The sequence below is a fragment of the Xenopus tropicalis genome, chromosome 9 (assembly GCF_000004195.4).
Source record: "Xenopus tropicalis strain Nigerian chromosome 9, UCB_Xtro_10.0, whole genome shotgun sequence".
Classification (NCBI taxonomy): domain Eukaryota; kingdom Metazoa; phylum Chordata; class Amphibia; order Anura; family Pipidae; genus Xenopus; species Xenopus tropicalis.
In genome coordinates this window covers 42,006,121-42,026,762 of record NC_030685.2, presented here as the reverse complement: position 1 = coordinate 42,026,762, position 20,642 = coordinate 42,006,121, and the positions used below count along the sequence as shown (strand labels likewise).

At 42.6% G+C, this 20,642-nt stretch overlaps 1 protein-coding gene across 2 annotated transcripts; it reads left to right on the top strand.

Moving 5' to 3' along the window:
* Positions 1-978: 978 nt before the first annotated feature.
* LOC100491360 lies at positions 979-8,340 on the top strand. 2 transcript variants are annotated; one of them, XR_004220475.1, is made up of 2 exons: positions 979-7,993; positions 8,208-8,340. XR_004220475.1 is itself a non-coding variant. In XM_031893424.1 (2 exons), exon 2 carries the CDS (start codon positions 1,826-1,828, stop codon positions 7,673-7,675), a length of 5,850 nt encoding a protein of 1,949 aa, XP_031749284.1. In that variant the 5' UTR covers positions 979-1,184; positions 1,399-1,825; the 3' UTR covers positions 7,676-8,340. The 2 variants fall into 2 exon arrangements, 1 of the variants encoding a protein (XP_031749284.1); XM_031893424.1 differs by having other exon boundaries at positions 979-1,184; positions 1,399-8,340.
* Positions 8,341-20,642: the final 12,302 nt, after the last annotated feature.

Here is a 20,642-nt window from a genome sequence, read left to right as displayed (position 1 = left end):
CTAACCTGCCTGACTACTAGTTGATCCAGAGGAAGGCAAAAAACACCATCTGAAGCCTCTCTAATTTGCTGCAGAGGGGAAAAAATTCCTTCCTGACTCCAAGATGGCAACCGCCCAGTCCCTGGATCAACTTGTACTTAAGAGCTATCTCCCATAACCCTGTATTCCCTCACTTGCTAAGAATCCATCCAGCCCCTTCTTAAAGTTATATAATGTATCAGCCAAAGTATGTAAAGTATGAAAAAATGTTATTTAAAAAGGTATGAAAATCGTACTTTGATAAATCTGCCTCTTAGTATCAGAACTGACAGATGTGTTAATTTGTATAGACTGTTAGTAATAAAAACATTTTGTATCCTTATTGCGTACATACATTAACCTATTCTTTTCTGTCTAAACTGAGAATAGCATGAAAACGTTCAATGTAAAAAACAGCTTAGTACCAATTGGCCATTTAATCCCTTGGGTGTAACACAGTCCAATTCATGTATTAAGTAGGATTCTTTTCTAAGTAAGGCTTTGTCATAGTCTCCCCCAGGGGTTTAATCAGAACATGGTCAATGGTGTAAGAAATAAGCCATCATAAAAATGACTTTATATGAATTTAATAATCTAGGTTAAAGTGTAACATCACTAGGGGGCGTGGCTACCAGCTTGATGTGAACGGTCGCAATTCCTTCGGGCTTCGCTGGTCAGGCCTAAAATAAACTCCTGGGGCTACTTAAACACGACCATCACGGACCCTAACACCAACAGCCAGACTCCTCTTCCCCAGCATAATAAAATGGGGCCAAGCAAGGCACAAAAGAAAGCGGCGGAGACTGCTGCGCGATTAGAGCGATTTGCAAGGGAGGACAGAACTGTACAAAATGGCGCCGACGAACAACAACCAGTGTTCTGCCCCACATCAAGGGTTGAAGAATCATTCCTATTCAACAAGTTAGAATTTGTATAGTAGTTACGTAACAGCGCCATCTACTGGCAATAGAAATCCACCGTGATTTATGTTTCTCACATTTGTATAATTAAAGTTGTTCTTCAGTATGCAACTACAGTGCATTGTGGGTAGCTAGTGCATTCTGGGAAGGAGAAGGAAGCCACCATATTGTCTACAACATATATTGCACAGCTCTCTTTACATTCCTGCTTCTTAAACCTCCATTATCCTACAGCCAGCATATCTGGTAAGAGTTATACAAGTCTCAGAACAGTCTGTTCTTTAGTGATGTTTTAGATAGTTCTTATCTGCATGTAGTAGTTGTTATGTTAGTAGATAACCAGTCATGCTTAGAACTAATATAATCTGTGCAAACATGCTGATTTATAATGAATGCTGCTGTATATGTTATTCATATGCTTTATGCTGTATACTTATACAAATCATTTGTATCTTTACAGTTTTACCACACAACACACACAGACGCAAACACACATGCGCACATGCGCACATACATCTGTGTTCCTGTTTTCTAATTGCAACTGACCACTTACGATCAAACAACCTGTTATCAATAAACAAGTTAGATTACAAGACGGTCTGCTTATTTGGAAGACAGGGATGGTTAAGCTGAATGCTGGATTGCACACTGTGAGAACGTGTAGGAAGGCAGAACAGTAAAACAGATCCTGGTCAGCAACGATAGTGGATGCGACTAAACGCAGCTGCCATCACACACGCTGTCCTGCGTACAAGATTGCAGCGTCTGCCACACGGTCTGTGACAAGAAGTGAGAGTTGCAGCTCAACACGATCCAGATCGCTGAAGTGCGGTCCCATATAGACTGAGTCCACAGAGAGACATTAAGCAGCCAACAGAACAAGCACAATGTCTGTTAGCCGAGCATCATCATACAAAACCAGATCACGAGCAAGCTGCTCTAGCAAGTCCTCCATAAAAGAAATGGCTGCTCTCGCACGTGCAGAAGCTGAGGCTGCAAAAGTAAAGTCTTCCTTTGCTGCACAAGAGATGCAACTAAAAAAAGAGAGAGCATCACTAGAAAAAGAACGAGTAGATCTGCAGGCATCACTAGAAAAAGAACGAGTAGATCTGCAAGCATCACTAGAAAGACTCGCCGCAGAGAAAGAAGCGGCAGCCGCAATAGCCAAGGCCGAATACCTGGAAGCCCTGGAGTTTTCCGGATCCGAGAAACACAGCCAAGTACTTGTGCCAGACCTAGACGAACAAGATCCGGCCCAGCGTGTCTCAGAGTACGTCCACCAACATCCCAAGAAAGAGGACAACTATGAGCCAGCACATCAGCCAGCTGACACAGAGTGCCAAAGATCCTACCCTCAACCACAGTACCTTAGGCAGGACGATATGCGACCAAACGATGCTGACAACTACTGCCCTACGGAGCAGAGACTACGACCTTTGCCTCGAATGAAAGGAACACCTTTTGCATCAGAACGGTATTATACTGACTGCTCTAAACAAGAAGCTCTTAAAAGGTATGGTGATACACCACACATGCAGCATCATAGCACACCAGGTAGTACTGATGCTAACTGGGCCATCATGGACTTTGCGAAGTTCTTTGCTAAACGGGAGCTGGTTACCAGAGGACTTACAAAGTTCACCGACCAGGCCGAGAACTACAGGTCATGGCGAGCCTCCTTCCAAAACACCATAAGAGACTTAGACCTTTCCCATCAGGAAGAGTTAGACCTCCTGGTAAAGTGGCTTGGAAGCGAGTCTGTTGAACACGCCAAAAGAATCAGAGACATTAACATAAACTATCCTGGCAGAGGCCTAAAAATGGTGTGGGAAAGACTTAATGAGTGTTATGGGTCCATAGAAGCCATTGAAAATGCTTTGTTCAAAAGGATTGATAACTTTCCCAGAATAGTGGGTAAAGGTTACCAGAAGCTCAGGGAGTTATGTGACTTGTTAAGAGAGGTACAGGTTGCTCAAGCAGAAGGAGATCTACCAGGGTTAGCATTCCTAGACACTGCCAGAGGGGTTAATCCGATTGTTCAAAAACTCCCTTATAACTTACAAGAGAAGTGGGTCACACATGGTTCTACTTATAAACGGGTTCATAATGTACCATTTCCCCCCTTCAAGGTGTTTGTAGACTTTGTCAGTGAACAGGCAAGAATCAGAAATGATCCCAGTTTTGATCTCACAATGTCATGTCCCACTGCCCCTGGTGTCAGACCTCATAAAACACCAGTGGCAGTCCACAAAACTAACATTGCCTCCACAGGTTCTCCATACAAACCATCTAAGTCTTCTCAAGAAGAGAACAGACACAGAGATCTTAACCAAGAATGCCCCCTGCACAAGAAACCACATTCTTTACTAAAATGCAGAGCCTTCAGAGAAAAGACTTTAGAGGACCGCAAAGAGTTCCTTAAAGACAACCACATCTGCTTCAGGTGCTGCACTACAACATCGCACCTAGCAAGGAACTGTGAGGTCAGTGTGTCATGCGCAGAATGTGGTAGTAAAGAACACAATACGGCTTTACACCCTGGGCCACCTTCTCAGGCATTACACCAAACAGAGGACCATCAAAAGAAGCAGATAAACACTGACAAAACCAACACAGTAGTCACTTCTCAGTGTACCGAGATCTGTAAAAGAGTGGCAGGAGGAAAGTCCTGCTCAAAAATCTGCCTTGTCAGAGTTTACCCGGCCAGTCACCGAGATAAAGCGATTAAGGTATACGCAATCCTAGACGATCAAAGCAACCGGTCTTTAGCAAAATCCACCTTTTTTGACACCTTCAACATCATAGGACCCGGTTCTCCCTACTCCTTAAGGACATGTGCAGGTACCGTTGAGACGGCGGGGAGGAAGGCAACTGGATACAAGGTAGAGTCCATAGACGGGCAGACCTGCTTGTCACTGCCAACCATACTGGAGTGCAACCAAATTCCCGACAACCGTTCTGAGATACCTACACCAGAAGTAGCAGCATACCACCCCCACCTGAGGCGTATCGCTCACCAGATACCAGAACTGGATCCAGAAGCACCAATAGCCTTACTCCTAGGAAGAGACATACTACGTGTTCACAAAGCTAGAGGACAGATTAATGGTTCCCAAAACGCTCCATACGCCCAGAGACTTGACCTAGGGTGGGTCATCATAGGAGATGTCTGTCTAGGAGGAGTGCACAAGCCTGTCAACAGCATGCTCACCAGCACAGTTGAAAATGGACGTCCCTCCTTATTCCAACCATGTCAGAACAGTTTCCTGATAAAAGAATTGCCACACAGAGATCCTGTCCCTTGTCCCTTCATGGATCCTTCTAGCGAAGACCACGCCTGCGAGGGTGAACGAGATCACTTAGGGTGTACAGTTTTCCATAGGTCAAGAGAAGACAACAAGGTTGCAATGTCCATAGAAGACAGGCTGTTCTTAGAGATCATGGATCAAGGAATGACAAAGGTCAAGTCAAAAAGCTGGGTCGCACCTTTACCATTTAGACCCCGAAGACAACGCTTACCTGACAATAAAGAACTTGTCTACAAAAGATTCATCTCCCTTAAGCACAAACTTCAGAGGACACCAGAGATGAAAGAACATTTCTTTAACTTTATGCAAAGAATATTCCAGAACAACCATGCAGAAATAGCACCTGCGCTCCGAGACTCAGAGGAACGTTGGTACTTACCCACATTCGGCGTATATCATCCTAAAAAGCCAGGCCAGATACGAGTAGTGTTCGACTCAAGTGCCAGGTGCGAAGGTATATCATTAAACGATGTCTTACTGTCTGGTCCAGACCTCAACAACAGACTTCTAGAGGTACTTCTACGTTTCCGTAAAGATTCCATAGCATTCATGGCCGACATACAACAGATGTTCTACTGCTTCCTCGTCAAGGAGGAGCACAGAAATTACTTGAGGTTCTTCTGGTACCGCAACAATGACCCTAATGAAGACATCGTAGAGTACCGTTTGAGGGTGCACATCTTCGGAAACAGTCCTTCACCTGCAGTCGCTACCTATGGTCTCAGACTTTCAGCTCAAGAGGGTGAAGCAAAGTATGGGTCAGATGTCAGATCCTTTGTAGAGAAAGATTTCTATGTGGATGACTGCTTGAAATCCACACCTACGAATGAGTCGGCAATCAGTCTCTTAAAAAGGACTCAAGAGATGCTCGCTTTATCTAATCTGAGGTTACACAAAATTGCCTCCAACAGCCGTGAGTTAATGGAAGCCTTCTCAACCCAAGACCATTCAAGTGACCTTAAGGACTTGGATCTCGACTACGATTCCCTTCCCATGCAGCGGAGTCTTGGTTTGCTCTGGGACTTGAAGGCAGACACCTTTACCTTCCAGATCAGCAAAGAAGAAAAGCCCTTCACACGCAGAGGAGTTCTGTCCACGATAAACAGCTTGTACGATCCTCTGGGATTTGTAACACCTGTCACCATTCAAGGCAAAATTATGTTAAGGGACCTCACCACAGAGATGTCTGATTGGGATGATCCGCTCCCCACAGAGAAAAAAGACCTATGGACAGTTTGGAAAGGGTCTCTTGAAGCTTTGACCAGTCTTCATATGACACGACCCTATGCTTCCATACCATCTACAGAAGTCAAGAGACAAAAGCTACATATCTTCTGCGATGCTTCAATCAAGACAATCGCTGCTGTAGCATACCTAAAGACCATTGATGACAAAGAACAATGCCATGTAGGATTCGTCATGAGTCGGACCAAACTGGCACCTCTCCGCGAACACACAATACCCAGACTGGAGCTCTGTGCTGCTGTGCTTGCAGTGGAGTTGGCTGAACTTATAACTTCAGGAATAGGCCTAGAAATCAAAGAAGTCGAGTTCCACACGGACAGTAAGGTAGTCCTAGGATATATCTGCAACGAAACTAGACGCTTTTATGTCTACGTCTCCAATCGGGTGCTGAGGATCAGGAGATCCACTAGTCCTCAACAGTGGCACTACGTGCCTACACAACATAATCCTGCAGACCACGCGACCAGATCCGTCGCAGCCTGCCACCTGAAAGCCACAACATGGTTCACAGGTCCTGCGTTCCTGTACCGTTCAACTGCTTGCGATATCGGATACGACACATTTGAATTGATAGACCCAGACGCGGATGAAGAGATCCGACCTGAAGTGTCTGTCCTTAACACAGCGACTTCTGATCATCAACTTGAATCTCACCGTTTCAGCAGGTTCTCCACCTGGATGTCTCTGGTCCGTGCGATAGCCATCTTGATTCATATAGCTAAGTCCTACACATCTACAGTAACTGTGAGTCAGAAACCTTGTAAAGGTTGGCATCACTGCAAGAACGCCTTTACTGCTTCCAATCTGGAGAAGTCCAAGGACATAATAATCCACACAATTCAATCTGAATGTTACACTAAGGAGATAGAATACCTCAGAAAAGGCCAAACAGTCTCCAAAGACAGTGCTTTGAGAAAGCTTGATCCCGTCATTGACCGGAATGGGTTGATGAGAATAGGAGGCCGTCTTCAGGAGGCCAAAGTAGAATTCAGAGAAAAACATCCTATAGTACTTCCAGGACATCACCATGTTACGACCCTACTCATACGACATCACCATGTTCAAGCAAAACACCAAGGACGATTGTTTACTGAAGGGAATCTACGAACTGCTGGAATATGGATTGTGGGAGCAAAGAGACGTGTAAGCCAGGTCATTTTCAACTGCATCACCTGTCGCAAACTTCGTGGTGTGTCTCGGAACCCAAAAATGGCCAGTCTCCCAGCTGAAAGGCTCAACACAGATCCTCCCTTCACGAACGTTGGCTTAGACGTATTTGGTCCCTGGTCAGTGGCTACCAGACACACAAGAGGCGTTTACACCGGTGCAAAGCGTTGGGCAGTCCTGTTTACGTGCATGTCCAGCAGGGCAGTCCATATAGAAGTGATCGAATCTATGGATGCTTCCAGCTTCATAAATGCATTCCGACGGTTTATCGCCATTAGAGGACCTGTGAAATGTATTCGTTCAGATAGAGGCACGAATTTCGTTGGAGCAGTAAAAGAACTCCAAATTCCTTCCAACTTGGATACTGCCAAGGTGGACAGATACCTAAATGAGCAAGGATGCACATGGACCTTTAATCCACCTCATTCCTCCCACATGGGCGGTGTCTGGGAAAGGATGATAGGGATAGCAAGGAAAATCTTGGATTCCATCTTCTTGCAAGTAGGGAGTACAAGACTCACACATGAAAGCCTGGTCACATTCTTGGCAGAAGTCTCAGCCATCATGAACGCAAGACCGTTGACTACCCTTTCCAGTGACCCTGAAGATTTGATGATCCTTACCCCTGCCATGTTACTCACACAGAAGACCAGCACCATGAGTGCTCCACCTGGAGAATTTACTGAAAAAGACCTGTATAGACGTCAATGGAGGCAGGTGCAAAATCTTTCTAATGTCTTCAGGGACAAGTGGAGAAAAGAGTATGTCTCTACCTTGCAGTTAAGAAGGAAGTGGCAAACTAACGAGCCGAACATCAGACCTGGAGATGTCGTGCTCATGAAAGACCACCAATCACATCGGAATGAGTGGCCACTGGGCCTCATCACCAACACGTTTCCGAGCAAGGATGGGAGTGTACGTAAAGCCGAGGTCAAAATCTGGAAGCTTGGCGAGTGCAAACTATTCCTCAGACCAACCACAGAGCTTGTGTTGTTGTTTTCACCTGAGAAGACATAGTGACGTCCGTTGACGTCAGGCGGGGAGTGTTCTGCCCCACATCAAGGGTTGAAGAATCATTCCTATTCAACAAGTTAGAATCTGTATAGTAGTTACGTAACAGCGCCATCTACTGGCAATAGAAATCCACCGTGATTTATGTTTCTCACATTTGTATAATTAAAGTTGTTCTTCAGTATGCAACTACAGTGCATTGTGGGTAGCTAGTGCATTCTGGGAAGGAGAAGGAAGCCACCATATTGTCTACAACATATATTGCACAGCTCTCTTTACATTCCTGCTTCTTAAACCTCCATTATCCTACAGCCAGCATATCTGGTAAGAGTTATACAAGTCTCAGAACAGTCTGTTCTTTAGTGATGTTTTAGATAGTTCTTATCTGCATGTAGTAGTTGTTATGTTAGTAGATAACCAGTCATGCTTAGAACTAATATAATCTGTGCAAACATGCTGATTTATAATGAATGCTGCTGTATATGTTATTCATATGCTTTATGCTGTATACTTATACAAATCATTTGTATCTTTACAGTTTTACCACACAACACACACAGACGCAAACACACATGCGCACATGCGCACATACATCTGTGTTCCTGTTTTCTAATTGCAACTGACCACTTACGATCAAACAACCTGTTATCAATAAACAAGTTAGATTACAAGACGGTCTGCTTATTTGGAAGACAGGGATGGTTAAGCTGAATGCTGGATTGCACACTGTGAGAACGTGTAGGAAGGCAGAACAACCAGTGTCGCCAGGCCCTTCAATCCCTGGCAGCCCAGCCAGGGCCAAGGAACCCTCTCTCACCGACCTGCTGGTAGAAATAAACTAGAGACGTATGCACCACCCTCATAACTGCCAAAACGGAGAAGCTGAAAGTGGAATTCTCCATCTTGAAACACGATATCCATAAATTGCGGGAGCGCACGGTGGAGGCAGAACAATGGATAAGTTTATTGGAAAACCGCTATAGCCCTCTACCACAACAACTACAAAATCTCCAGCAGGCAGTAACGCAATGGCAAACCAAAGCTGATGATTTGGAGAATCGCCTACGTCGCAACAATATCCGCCTAAACGGCTTTCCGGAACGGGCAGAGGGCTCCAACCCAGTGATAAGCGACATGTTACAGGTAACGAATCTCTCAAATACCTTCACTATAGAAAGAGCCCACCGTGTCCCGATGAGGGCCCCAATCCCAGGCGCCCCCCCCCCCCCCAGAGCTCTAATTGCACGTCTCCTTAACGCTAAAGATAGAGATTCTCTACTAGCAATGGCATGAGCCAAAGGCCACCTGACGTATGAAAATACCAAAATATCACTATACCCTGACTTTTCCCTGGAAATCCAAAAACAAAGATCCAGGCTTCAGGAAATTAAAAAAAGACTCAGGGACCAGAAGCTCGAGTACTCAATGCTATATCCTGCCCATCTGAGAGTCCACTCCAATGGCACTACACACTTTTTTGCTACACCGCAGGAAGCCTCGGCCTGGTTAGATACTGCTAATCCGCAATGATTAAACCAAATAAGGCCTATCGCTTCGTGATGTGCAAATGATACCAAGGCCCAGCTACAATTCCCTAAGGGAACCACTATTTTAACTAAGAAACAGGCAAACAGTTCCTGGCTAAGTGTACCAAACTCTACCTCTTTACAACAGGGATGAACAATGGGGAAGCGCAAAGACATATTTACTTATACCTACCATACTTCCCATCCATCTAGTCTACAAAGGCACCTGAAGAGCACCGCATCCATCCATTCACCGGAAAACAACTAACAGGAGGGGTCTCTACAAGATTGGCACTGAACAGGGCACAATATCGACTGATATGACTGATATGCGTTGAGCCTTACTATTTCAATGGGAACCCTGAACATTTGACAAGGCCACGGATGGTGAAGGAACTCTGACTACACAAGACTATATGTGCAAATCTAATGATCTAAAGACCATATCCTTTTAAAGCGATGCGAACTCTAAGGTAGCCTTAAAAACTGTACTTACCACATATCCCTATTGCTATCCCTGTTTCTACTAAATATGTGCCTCAGGTAATATGTTACTCCTTTTTCCTTCTCATCCCAAGCCCTGGAGCAGCGGGGCCCATACCTTTTACTTTTAAACCCCCTTATCCACTCTACCACACCAAGGTGTGCAAGCTACGGTTTGCCCACCCCACTGCTTAATTGCATACAGTTGAGTTAAAATTTTATTTCTATTTGATATGTATTTTACTTGGTTTGGGGAGGAATTCTGCTTAAGTTGGGGCAAAGCAGAAAGGGTGGGTATGCCATCCAGATACAAGGTGGAAGGCAGGGAATGGGTTGCTTTTGTTTGTAAAGTTCTCAGGTTCACTTCAGGTAGCCCTAAAATGAGGTATACACTACTATATGCCCGCAGTATAAATTATATGCCCACAATTCAATGCACAAATAATGGCTAGACCCCTTTCAGTTCTATCATGGAAAGTTCGAGGACTCAATGACCAGATTAAGAGAAAACTAGTTTTAGACTACATTAAAAAGCAAATACCAGAGGTAATTATGCTTCAAGAAATGCACCTTCAGGGTAGCAAAATACTAGCACTTAAGAGGCCTTGGGTAGGCTGGGCATTTCATGCCACCTTTTCCTCATATACAGGAGGTGTAACCACTTTAATAAAAAAACCAGCAAACTTTAAACTATTAACCCTCCAATCAGATCCACAAGGGCGTTTCCTCTTTATCCACTGCTACCTCAATATGACGGAAACAATACTGGCCAATATCTATATACCACCGCCATACATAGACAACTGTATAACACATCTAGCCACATTTATTGCAACCCACCCACATGCAAAGGTAATAGCAGCTGGTGATTTCAATACCGTCTTAGACGAACAACTAGACAGATTACGCAAACAAAATGTTCCTGGTCAAACTAAACCCTCTAACCTCAGTACACATATGGAAAATCTAGGACTAACTGAACTTTGGAGGCATATCCACCCTTATGAGACTGGTTTCTCATGTTTCTCAACTTCCCACATGGTTCTCTCTAGAATAGACATGGCATTCATATCTAAGGAACTATTGCTTAATATACAATCAGCTGCATACCTTGTGAGAGGCATTTCAGACCACGCCCCTTTACAATTACTATGGAAATCTAGCCATTTTCCACAAAGACAAATTAAACCCTGGTCATTTAACCCAACTTGGTTGAACATTATAAACAACGATCAAGGCCTGGGCAGCCAGCATCAGAGAATTTTTCCAAATTAACCTGACAGAAACCAACATAGAAACAGCTTGGGAAGCCTTTAAGGCATACCTAAGGGGCCTACTCCATTCAGAAATTACTGCCATCAAAAGAACTTCCACAAAGGAAGAAACGGAGATAGAACAGCAAATACAGAATCTCTCCGCACAAATCCAAGTAAACCCCTCTCACCAGAAATTACAATCTTTACGGCAGCTAGAAGCAGCTTATAATAACCTTCTACATCAGAAAGCTAGACGTAGTCTTCTATTTAATAAGGCAAACTTCTTTGAACACAGTGAGAGAGCAGGCAAACTATTAGCATACCTAGCCAAAACATCCAAATCCCCTCCCATAATAACAGAACTCTACAACGCACAGGGTCACCTTACCACACAAACAGAACAAATTAAAGATATCCTTCACAACTTTTATAAGAACTTGTACACTTCAAAACAACAAAATACCAGGGAGGACATTAACCAATTTCTTAGCGAAATTACTCTCCCATCTCTCCCCCAAGAATACAATAACACACTGATACAGGACATAACAGAAACTGAAATATATGAAGCCATCAAGACATTTCCCCCCCATAAGGCAGCTGGCTCAGATGGCCTAACCATAGAAATCTATCAAAGATTCCATAAGGAACTCACTCCTCATTTAACCAAACTAAACAATCATGCACTTACAACGGGCACCTTACCCCCATCCCTTTACAATGCTACAATAGTTCTGCTTCCCAAGCCTGGTAAAGATCCCAAACACAGTGATGCCTACAGGCCTATTTCCTTGCTTACTACCGATATTAAAATCTTAGCAAAAGTCCTTGCCATTAGGTTAGGAAAAGTCATACTCCAACTGGTGCATGAAGACCAAACAGGCTTCATGCCGGGCAAATCTATTGCACTAAACATAAGACGCCTGTACACCAACCTAACATACCCTCACGGCAATACAGGGCAACGAACAATAGTGGCACTCGATATTGCTAAGGCGTTCGATACTGTAGAATGGTCCTACCTTTGGTTGGTAATGGGGAAATTTGGTATTGGGCAAAAGTATATCAATATGGTTAAACTATTGTATAAATCTCCAAATGCCTCCATTCGCATAAACGGGGAACTGACTCTACCACTAGCACTGGGAAGAGGAACCAGACAAGGTTGCCCCCTCTCCCCCTTATTATTTGCCTTAGCCATGCAACCATTTGCTCAGCACATCAGATCTCACCCAACAATAAATGGCTTAAAAATTGGACCATTAGAAGAACGCATCCAACTGTACGCCGATGATACACTGCTATATGTATAGCAGTGTATCATCGGCGTACAGTTGGATGTGTTCTTCTAATGGTCCAATTTTTAAGCCATTTATTGTTGGGTGAGATCTGATGTGCTGAGCAAATGGTTGCATGGCTAAGGCAAATAATAAGGGGGAGGTGACAGAGGGAGATCAATCCAAAGCACAATGGCAATTATACATAGATTCGGGTGTAACTCAGGGCTAATCACAAATAGCTCTAAATCCATGGCCATGCTTATAGACCCTCCAGATGCCGGGGAGGATTTGTCCACCTTTCCCTTTAAAATCGTCCCACAATTGACATATCTAGGGGTGAAGATAGCACTGCCCATAACCAACTACGTCCCACTCAACCTAGACCCAGTAATAAGCTGGCTACAAACGAAAATCAGAACATGGTCCTCACTACCACTGGGCCCCATGGGCAGAATACATCTAATAAAGATGTTGGTATTACCTAAGCTTCTCTATATTTTGCAGCAATCTCCAATATGGATACCGAAACCAAATTTTTTGAAACTCAACTCCATATTTTGTCAACTAGTATGGGCCAACTCTAGATGTAGGCTAAAACTAGACACTCTTATGCGCTCCAAATCAAATGCAGGTGCCTCCTTCCCAGATATGCACTTATACTATATCGCGGCACAGCTTTCCCACCTGGTAACCTGGCTAGAACACTCCAACCACCTCACCCTAAAAAACATCTGGGTCCAAATTACTGGACTCCCAACACATCCAATAGGATGGCTTCTAAGTAAACCCGCTAAGCGGTCCCGTAACACCCCAATAAGCCCAGTACTAGTAAATATTTGCCAGGTATGGAAAGCTGCAACCCTAATAGTCCAGGACAAGGGAGTCGACCCACGTACCCCCATTTGGTTTAACCCAAAGTACCCAACCCTGACAGGTATGGGACATATGAAACTATGGCTTGATAAGGGAATAGAAACTATTGGTGATGTGTGGGAAGACAATGCCATGGTATCCTTTAGAACACTCAGACAAAACTGGGATATATCAAATAACCACTGGCTACAATACAACAGAATTAAAAAAGCTCTGCAGTTGGCCCATAAAAAAGAGCCAATAGCAATAAGCAAGAACCGGCTGCTATCCCACATCAACAGACCCTCTACTAAAGGGTTAATATCTATTCTATATGCACTACTTCTCCAAGAAAGCAGAGCAAAACCACTAGAAAACCTACGTAATAGGTGGGAAATGGAGACTGGAATAATACTAGATGATGAATGGCAAGAAGCCCAGGAGTCGCACCAAACAGTTTCTGTATGCTACAGGCTCCGCATGATCCAACTATACACTATACAAAGAGCATACTACACCCCAACCAGTTTACATTCCATCTATCCAGCCATACCAGATACCTGCACAAGGTGCAATATAGAGAAGGGTACGTTGATACATATGCTCTGGGAATGTGCCTACATCAAACCATACTGGTCCGCCATCCTAGAAGAGCTTGATATAACAATACAGGCTACACTCCCTAGGACCCCGAAGGTCTGCCTGCTAAATATTCTTAGCAAAGCTGTCACTAACCAGTACCATCGCATACTTACCAGTGAAGCACTCTTTCTAGCTAAAAAGCTTATAACACAACACTGGAAAAGCACAGTCCCTCCAGATATCCATAAATGGGAAAACTCCATGGTGGAGACTTGCAAGCTGCAACAACTGGTATACTTCAAAAGAGGCAGCCCAAACAAATTCCATAAGGTCTGGGATCAATGGCTGGATAGACACCCCCTCCCCAACACAGTTGAGAATTAATAAATATGTACAGGTACAGGGTTCTACCCATAAATGAGAAACAACAGTTGGAATGTGTGTTAATGTGTAATAAAATACTGCTATTCACTGGGTGAAAAACTTTTATTGACAACGTTAACAAGTTGCATATCCTATGGCTGACAAATGTATATCTCAAATACTGTAATGCATAATGTATACTCAATAAAAACTACCTGAATTAAAAAAAAAAAAAAGAGTGTAGCATCACTGACCAAGAGACAGATGAATAAGGCATGTTTAAGCCAAAGACACTGATAACAACTGGAGTCTCTTAGATCAAAAGGGTTGTTTAGTATAAACAACGGATTCTGGGGAAATAGCCAGAAGCATCAGGGTAGCCAGGCTAAACAGTTGACCCTGAGGCGGTGTAGATGTGACGTAACCATGATATCATCATAATGTGTAAACAAAGGCTGACTATATATTATGCAAAGAGCCGGTCATAAAATATGGTATGAGATCGAGTGATTATATATTATTATAGGCTAATATTAATATTTCATATTAATGTTAATATTGTCACTAATAATTATAATCCTACAATGTGCATGCATCTAAAGGACGAAGGCTGTGTTTAGCCTTTGCCCAATGTTTGGCTACCAGCTGCTGGCTATGCTCTGTTTTTTCTTCTCTTTTTCATTTATATCAAGTGCTGCCCTTATACTTGCTCTATGCATTCCAATGCGCTTTTTAAGTTGTTGGGCCATTTTGCCACAGTATATCAGACCGATGGGGCACTTTATAATATATATACCACTATGGTTGTGGTACAAGTCATCCTTTATTTGATGTCATATTTGTTTCCTGTACGTGGATGGGTAAACTGTCTCGCACAACTAGGCTACTGCACATTACACATCCACTACATTTATACACACCAGGACATTGACTTAAGAAGTGCTGTTTTTTCTATTTTCGCGTATTTATTTATTGGATAAGAAGGCCTTAAATTTTCCCTTAAATTTCTACCCCTACTGTAGCTGAACTTGGGCTTGTTTGGTAACTGTTTAGTTAAATTGTCTTCCCTGGATACAATTGTTTTAGTACACATTGGTGTATATAAGCTGTCTTGACACCATATTGGCAAACATAATAAATATCATGGGTGGCATTTTTATTTCTACTGTTTGAATTATCATTTCATTCAAACAGTATGGCCCTGCAATTGAGGTTTACGGTCCAGTTTTTAGTGTCATTAATCAAATTCTAGGGGTACCCACGTGCTAAAAATATTTTACTCATAATTTCAAGATCCAAGACTTTTTTGTCAGTGTCAATGAGTACCACCCTCAATATCTGTCACTTGGGTAAAGAATTTAACAGATGTCTCGGGTGGTTACTCTGGTAATGTACAATGGTGTTCCTGTCAGTTGGTTTCACATAAATGCAAGTGTGCAGTTTGTCATCCTTGTACATATTGACATCCAAAAATTCTATGCTGTCACTCATTCAAGTTGTTTGCAAGTTTTCAAGTTCATTAAAGGAACAGTAACACCAAAAAATGAAAGAGCTTTAGAGTAATAAAAATATAATGCACTGTTGCCCTGCACTGGTAAAACTGGTGTGTTTGCTACAGTAACACTACTATAATTTATATAATAAGCTGCTGTGTAGCCACGGGGGCAGCCATTCAAGCTGGAAAAAAGGAGAAAAGGCACAGGTTACATAGCAGATAACAGATAAGTTCTGTAGAATACAATAGTTTCAGGTGGTTCAAGAACCTACTCGGAATGAGTCTATTTTGGACCTGGTAATATCTAATAATAATGAACTCATCTCTAACATTTGTGTGGGTGAGCATTTGGGTGATCACAACATGGTCTCCTTTGAGATAATGCTACAGAGACAGCTCTATAAGGGAGTAACTAAAACGCTCAATTTTAGACGTGCAGACTTTGCCAGTTTAAGGGCATCTCTGCTATGTGTCAACTGGGAAAGGCTTTTCATGGGGTTAGACACAGAAGGAAAATGGAACATCTTTAAAACATTGCTTTGCAAGTATACACAACAGTTTATTCCCCTTGTAAGCAAGGAGAGGCATCGCAAAGCAAAACCTTTATGGCTGAATAAAAGAGTTAGGGTCGAGGTTGGTAATAAAAAACATGCTTTTAAAGCATTCAAGTTAGCTGGGACAGCGGAAACTTTCATCAGGTACAAGGAAGCAAATAAAGCATGCAAAAAAGCTATCAGGCAAGCTAAAATAGAGATGGAAAGGGATATTGCAGCTAGGAGTAAAAAGAATCCAAAATTATTTTTTAATTATGTGAATAGTAAAAAAATTAAGCAAGAAGGGGTGGGACCTTTATTATCACGGGGGGGGTACGTTGGTTGATGAGAACGGGAAAAAAGCAGAAATTTTGAACTCTTATTTTTCATCTGTCTATACATCTGAGGAGCCAGATAATGAAGGCTTCCCTTTTAATATACCCAGTGCTAGTAATTTAGCTACTGACGCGTGGGTCACTCAGGAGGAAATTCAAAAGAGACTTGAACATGTAAAGGTAAACAAAGGTCCAGGACCGGATGGGATTCATCCCAGGGTATTAAATGAGCTGAGCGCTGTGATTGCCAAGCCTCTTCACATAATTTTTCAGGATTCGTTGAGGTTTGGCATGGTGCTGAGAGACTGGCGAATTGCTAATGTGGTGCCATTATTTAAAAAGGGATCTCATTTTCAGCCTGAAAACTATAGGCCTGTTAGTCTGACATCAGTAGTAGGAAAGCTTCTGGAAGGGGTAATAAGGGATAGGATAGTTGAATACATTGCAGTTCACAATACTATTAGTTTGTGCCAGCATGGTTTTATGCGTAACAGATCTTGCCAGACTAATTTAGTTGCCTTTTATGAGGAGGTGAGCAGGAACCTTGATGCTGGAATGGCAGTTGATGTCATCTACTTAGATTTTGCTAAAGCGTTTGGATACAGTACCTCACAGAAGGTTAATGATCAAATTGAGGAATATTGGCCTAGAACATAATATTTGTAATTGGATAGAGAACTGGCTGAAGGATAGAGTACAAAGAGTGGTGGTAAATGGAACATTTTCTAATTGGGCCAGTGTGGTTAGTGGAGTACCGCAGGGGTCAGTCCTTGGTCCTTTGCTATTTAACTTGTTTATTAATGACCTGGAGGTGGGCATAGAGAGTACTGTTTCTATTTTTGCTGATGACACTAAATTGTGCAAAACTATAAGTTCCATGCAGGATGCTGCCGCTTTGCAGAGCGATTTGACAAAATTGGAAAACTGGGCAGCAAACTGGAAAATGAGGTTCAATGTTGACAAGTGCAAAGTTATGCACTTTGGTAGAAATAATATAAACGCAAACTATCTACTGAATGGTAGTGTGTTGGGGGCATCCTTAATGGAGAAGGATCTAGGGGTTTTTGTAGATCACAAGTTGTCTAATTCCAGGCAGTGTCATTCTGTGGCTACTACAGCAAATAAAGAGCTGTCTTGTATAAAAAAGGGCATTGACTCAAGGGATGAGAACGTATTTTTGCCTCTTTATAGGTCCATGGTAAGGCCTCACCTTGAGTATGCAGTGCAGTTTTGGGCTCCAGTCCTTAAGAAGGATATTAATGAGCTGGAGAGAGTGCAGAGACGTGCAACTAAACTGGTAAAGGGGATGGAAGATTTAAGCTATGAGGTTAGACTGTTGAGGTTGGGGTTGTTTTCTCTGGAAAAGAGGCGCTTGCGAGGGGACATGATTACTCTGTACAAGTACATTAGAGGGGATTATAGGCAGTTGGGGGATGTTCTTTTTTCCCATAAAAACAATCTGCGCACCAGAGGTCACCCCTATAGATTAGAGGAACAAAGCTTCCATTTGAAGCAGCGTAGGTGGTTTTTCACGGTGAGGGCAGTGAGGCTGTGGAATGCCCTTCCTAGAGATGTGGTAATGGCAGACTCTGTTAATGCCTTTAAGAGGGGCCTGGATGAGCAGAATATCCAAGGCTATTGTGATACTAATATCTACAGTTAGTATTACTGGTTGTATATATATAGTTTATGTATGTGAGTGTATAGATTGGTTAGTATAGGTTGTGTGCTGGGTTTACTCGGATGGGTTGAACTTGATGGACAATGGTCTTTTTTAAACCCTATGTAACTATGTAACTATGTGTGTTATCTGTTATCTGCTATGTGCCTGTGCCTTTTTTCCTTTGAATGGCTGCCTCCATGGCTACATAGCAGCTTATTTATATAAATTATAGTAGACTTTCTGAAGTAAACACACAACTTTTACCAGTGCAGGGCAGCAGCACATTATATTTTAGTTACTTTTATACACTTTCATTTTTTGGTGTTACTGTTCCTTTAACTGGACCCAGCCAAATAAAAAAGACGTCATCGATGAAGCGCCTATAAAAGGCCCTATACCTTCTAAACAATGGATGACTTAAAATGTGATCACTGTCATATATATGCATTAGCATAAGCAGGAACCACCTTAGATCCCATTGCTGTTCCAGTCTGATGTATATCAAACTGTTTTTCAAATTTAAAGTAATTTTTGTATAGAATGAAGTTTAGAAGGGACAGTGTGAACTCTACCGGTGGCCCTATATATGTATGTATATGTGTATATATATATATATATATATATATATATAGATAGATAGATAGATACAAGTTGCTGGAAAGCTGCACACCATAAGAACAAGACAATACCTGGGTGCTCGTGCAGAAGACGTAAATACTCAGGGTAGGATTGACAGCACACACAGGACTTTTTTCTTGAAGAATCACAAAGTTTTAGATGAATAAATCTGAGGCTTTATTCAGTCCGACGTTTCAGTTCCTGTCTGGAACTTTCATCAGGGACAGTAACATCTCAGTGCAGTACAAACGTTTTTAAGCACAAAAGGGCGCCAAGGTTGTTGCTAGGCAACCACTAACAAACATATAGTGTGAAAAAATAGTGTGTAAGAAACAAAAAAATAACAAAAGACTACTACAAAAAGTCCATATAGGTATGAACATGTAAGGACAGTGCGTCCAGAGCCAAAGGGTACATAAATGAGGAGATCTCAGAGTGTGGCAATCATCTGGTCATATTGTTTCAATAAAAAGGTGCAAAACATAAAAAGCCCGAACCCCTCTATTATCCCTTATCGCTAGGAAGGAGCCACCAGTACAGAGGAACAACCCCAGGGTATGGAAACAGAGGCACATTGTGAAACTGGTTGCGTCGCCATTGCTAGGCAACCAACCCCATAGTGGTGAGTGGGCATAGTAGCCACATATTCTTTAGCAGTGCGCACAAAGAGAGCGGAGCTATATAGTGTTAGGAGCCAAAATGTCAGCAGCAGACACTAGGATCACCGTATATATAAATACTATTAGTTTGTGCCAGCATGGTTTTATGCGTAACAGATCTTGCCAGACTAATTTAGTCGCCTTTTATGAGGAGGTGAGCAGGAACCTCGATGCTGGAATGGCAGTTGATGTCATCTACTTGGACTTTGCTAAAGCGTTTGATACAGTACCTCACAGAAGGTTAATGATCAAATTAAGGAATATTGGCCTAGAACATAATATTTGTAATTGGATAGAGAACTGGCTGAAGGATAGATTACAAAGAGTGGTTGTAAATGGAACATTTTCTAATTGGACCAGTGTGGTTAGTGGAGTACCGCAGGGGTCAGTCCTTGGGCCTTTGCTTTTTAACTTGTTTATTAATGACCTGGAGGTGGGCATAGACAGTACTGTTTCTATTTTTGCTGATGACACTAAATTGTGCAAAACTATAAGTTCCATGCAGGATGCTGCTGCTTTGCAGAGCGATTTGACAAAATTAGATAACTGGGCAGCAAACTGGAAAATGAGGTTCAATGTTGATAAGTGCAAAGTTATGCACTTTGGTAGAAATAATATAAACGCAAACTATCTACTGAATGGTAGTGTGTTGGGGGTTTCCTTAATGGAGAAGGATCTAGGGGTTTTTGTTGATAACAAGTTGTCTAATGCCAGGCAGTGTCATTCTGTGGCTACTAAAGCAAATAAAGTGCTGTCTTGTATAAAAAAGGGCATTGACTCAAGGGATGAGAACATAATTTTGCCCCTTTATAGGTCCCTGGTAAGGCCTCACCTTGAGTATGCAGTGCAGTTTTGGGCTCCAGTCCTTAAGAAGGATATTAATGAGCTGGAGAGAGTGCAGAGACGTGCAACTAAACTGGTTAAGGGGATGGAAGATTTTAACTATGAGGTGAGACTGTCAAGGTTGGGGTTGTTTTCTCTGGAAAAGAGGCGCTTGCGAGGGGACATGATTACTCTGTACAAGTACATTAGAGGGGATTATAGGCAGTTGGGGGATGTTCTTTTTCCCATAAAAACAATCAGCGCACCAGAGGTCACCCCTTTAGATTAGAGGAAAGGAGCTTCCATTTGAAGCAGCGTAGGTGGTTTTTCACGGTGAGGGCAGTGAGGTTATGGAATGCCCTTCCTAGTGATGTGGTAATGGCAGATTCTGTTAATGCCTTTAAGAGGGGCCTGGATGAGTTCTTGATCAATCAGAATATCCAAGGCTATTGTGATACTAATATCTACAGTTAGTACTAGTGGTTGTATATATAGTGTATGTATGT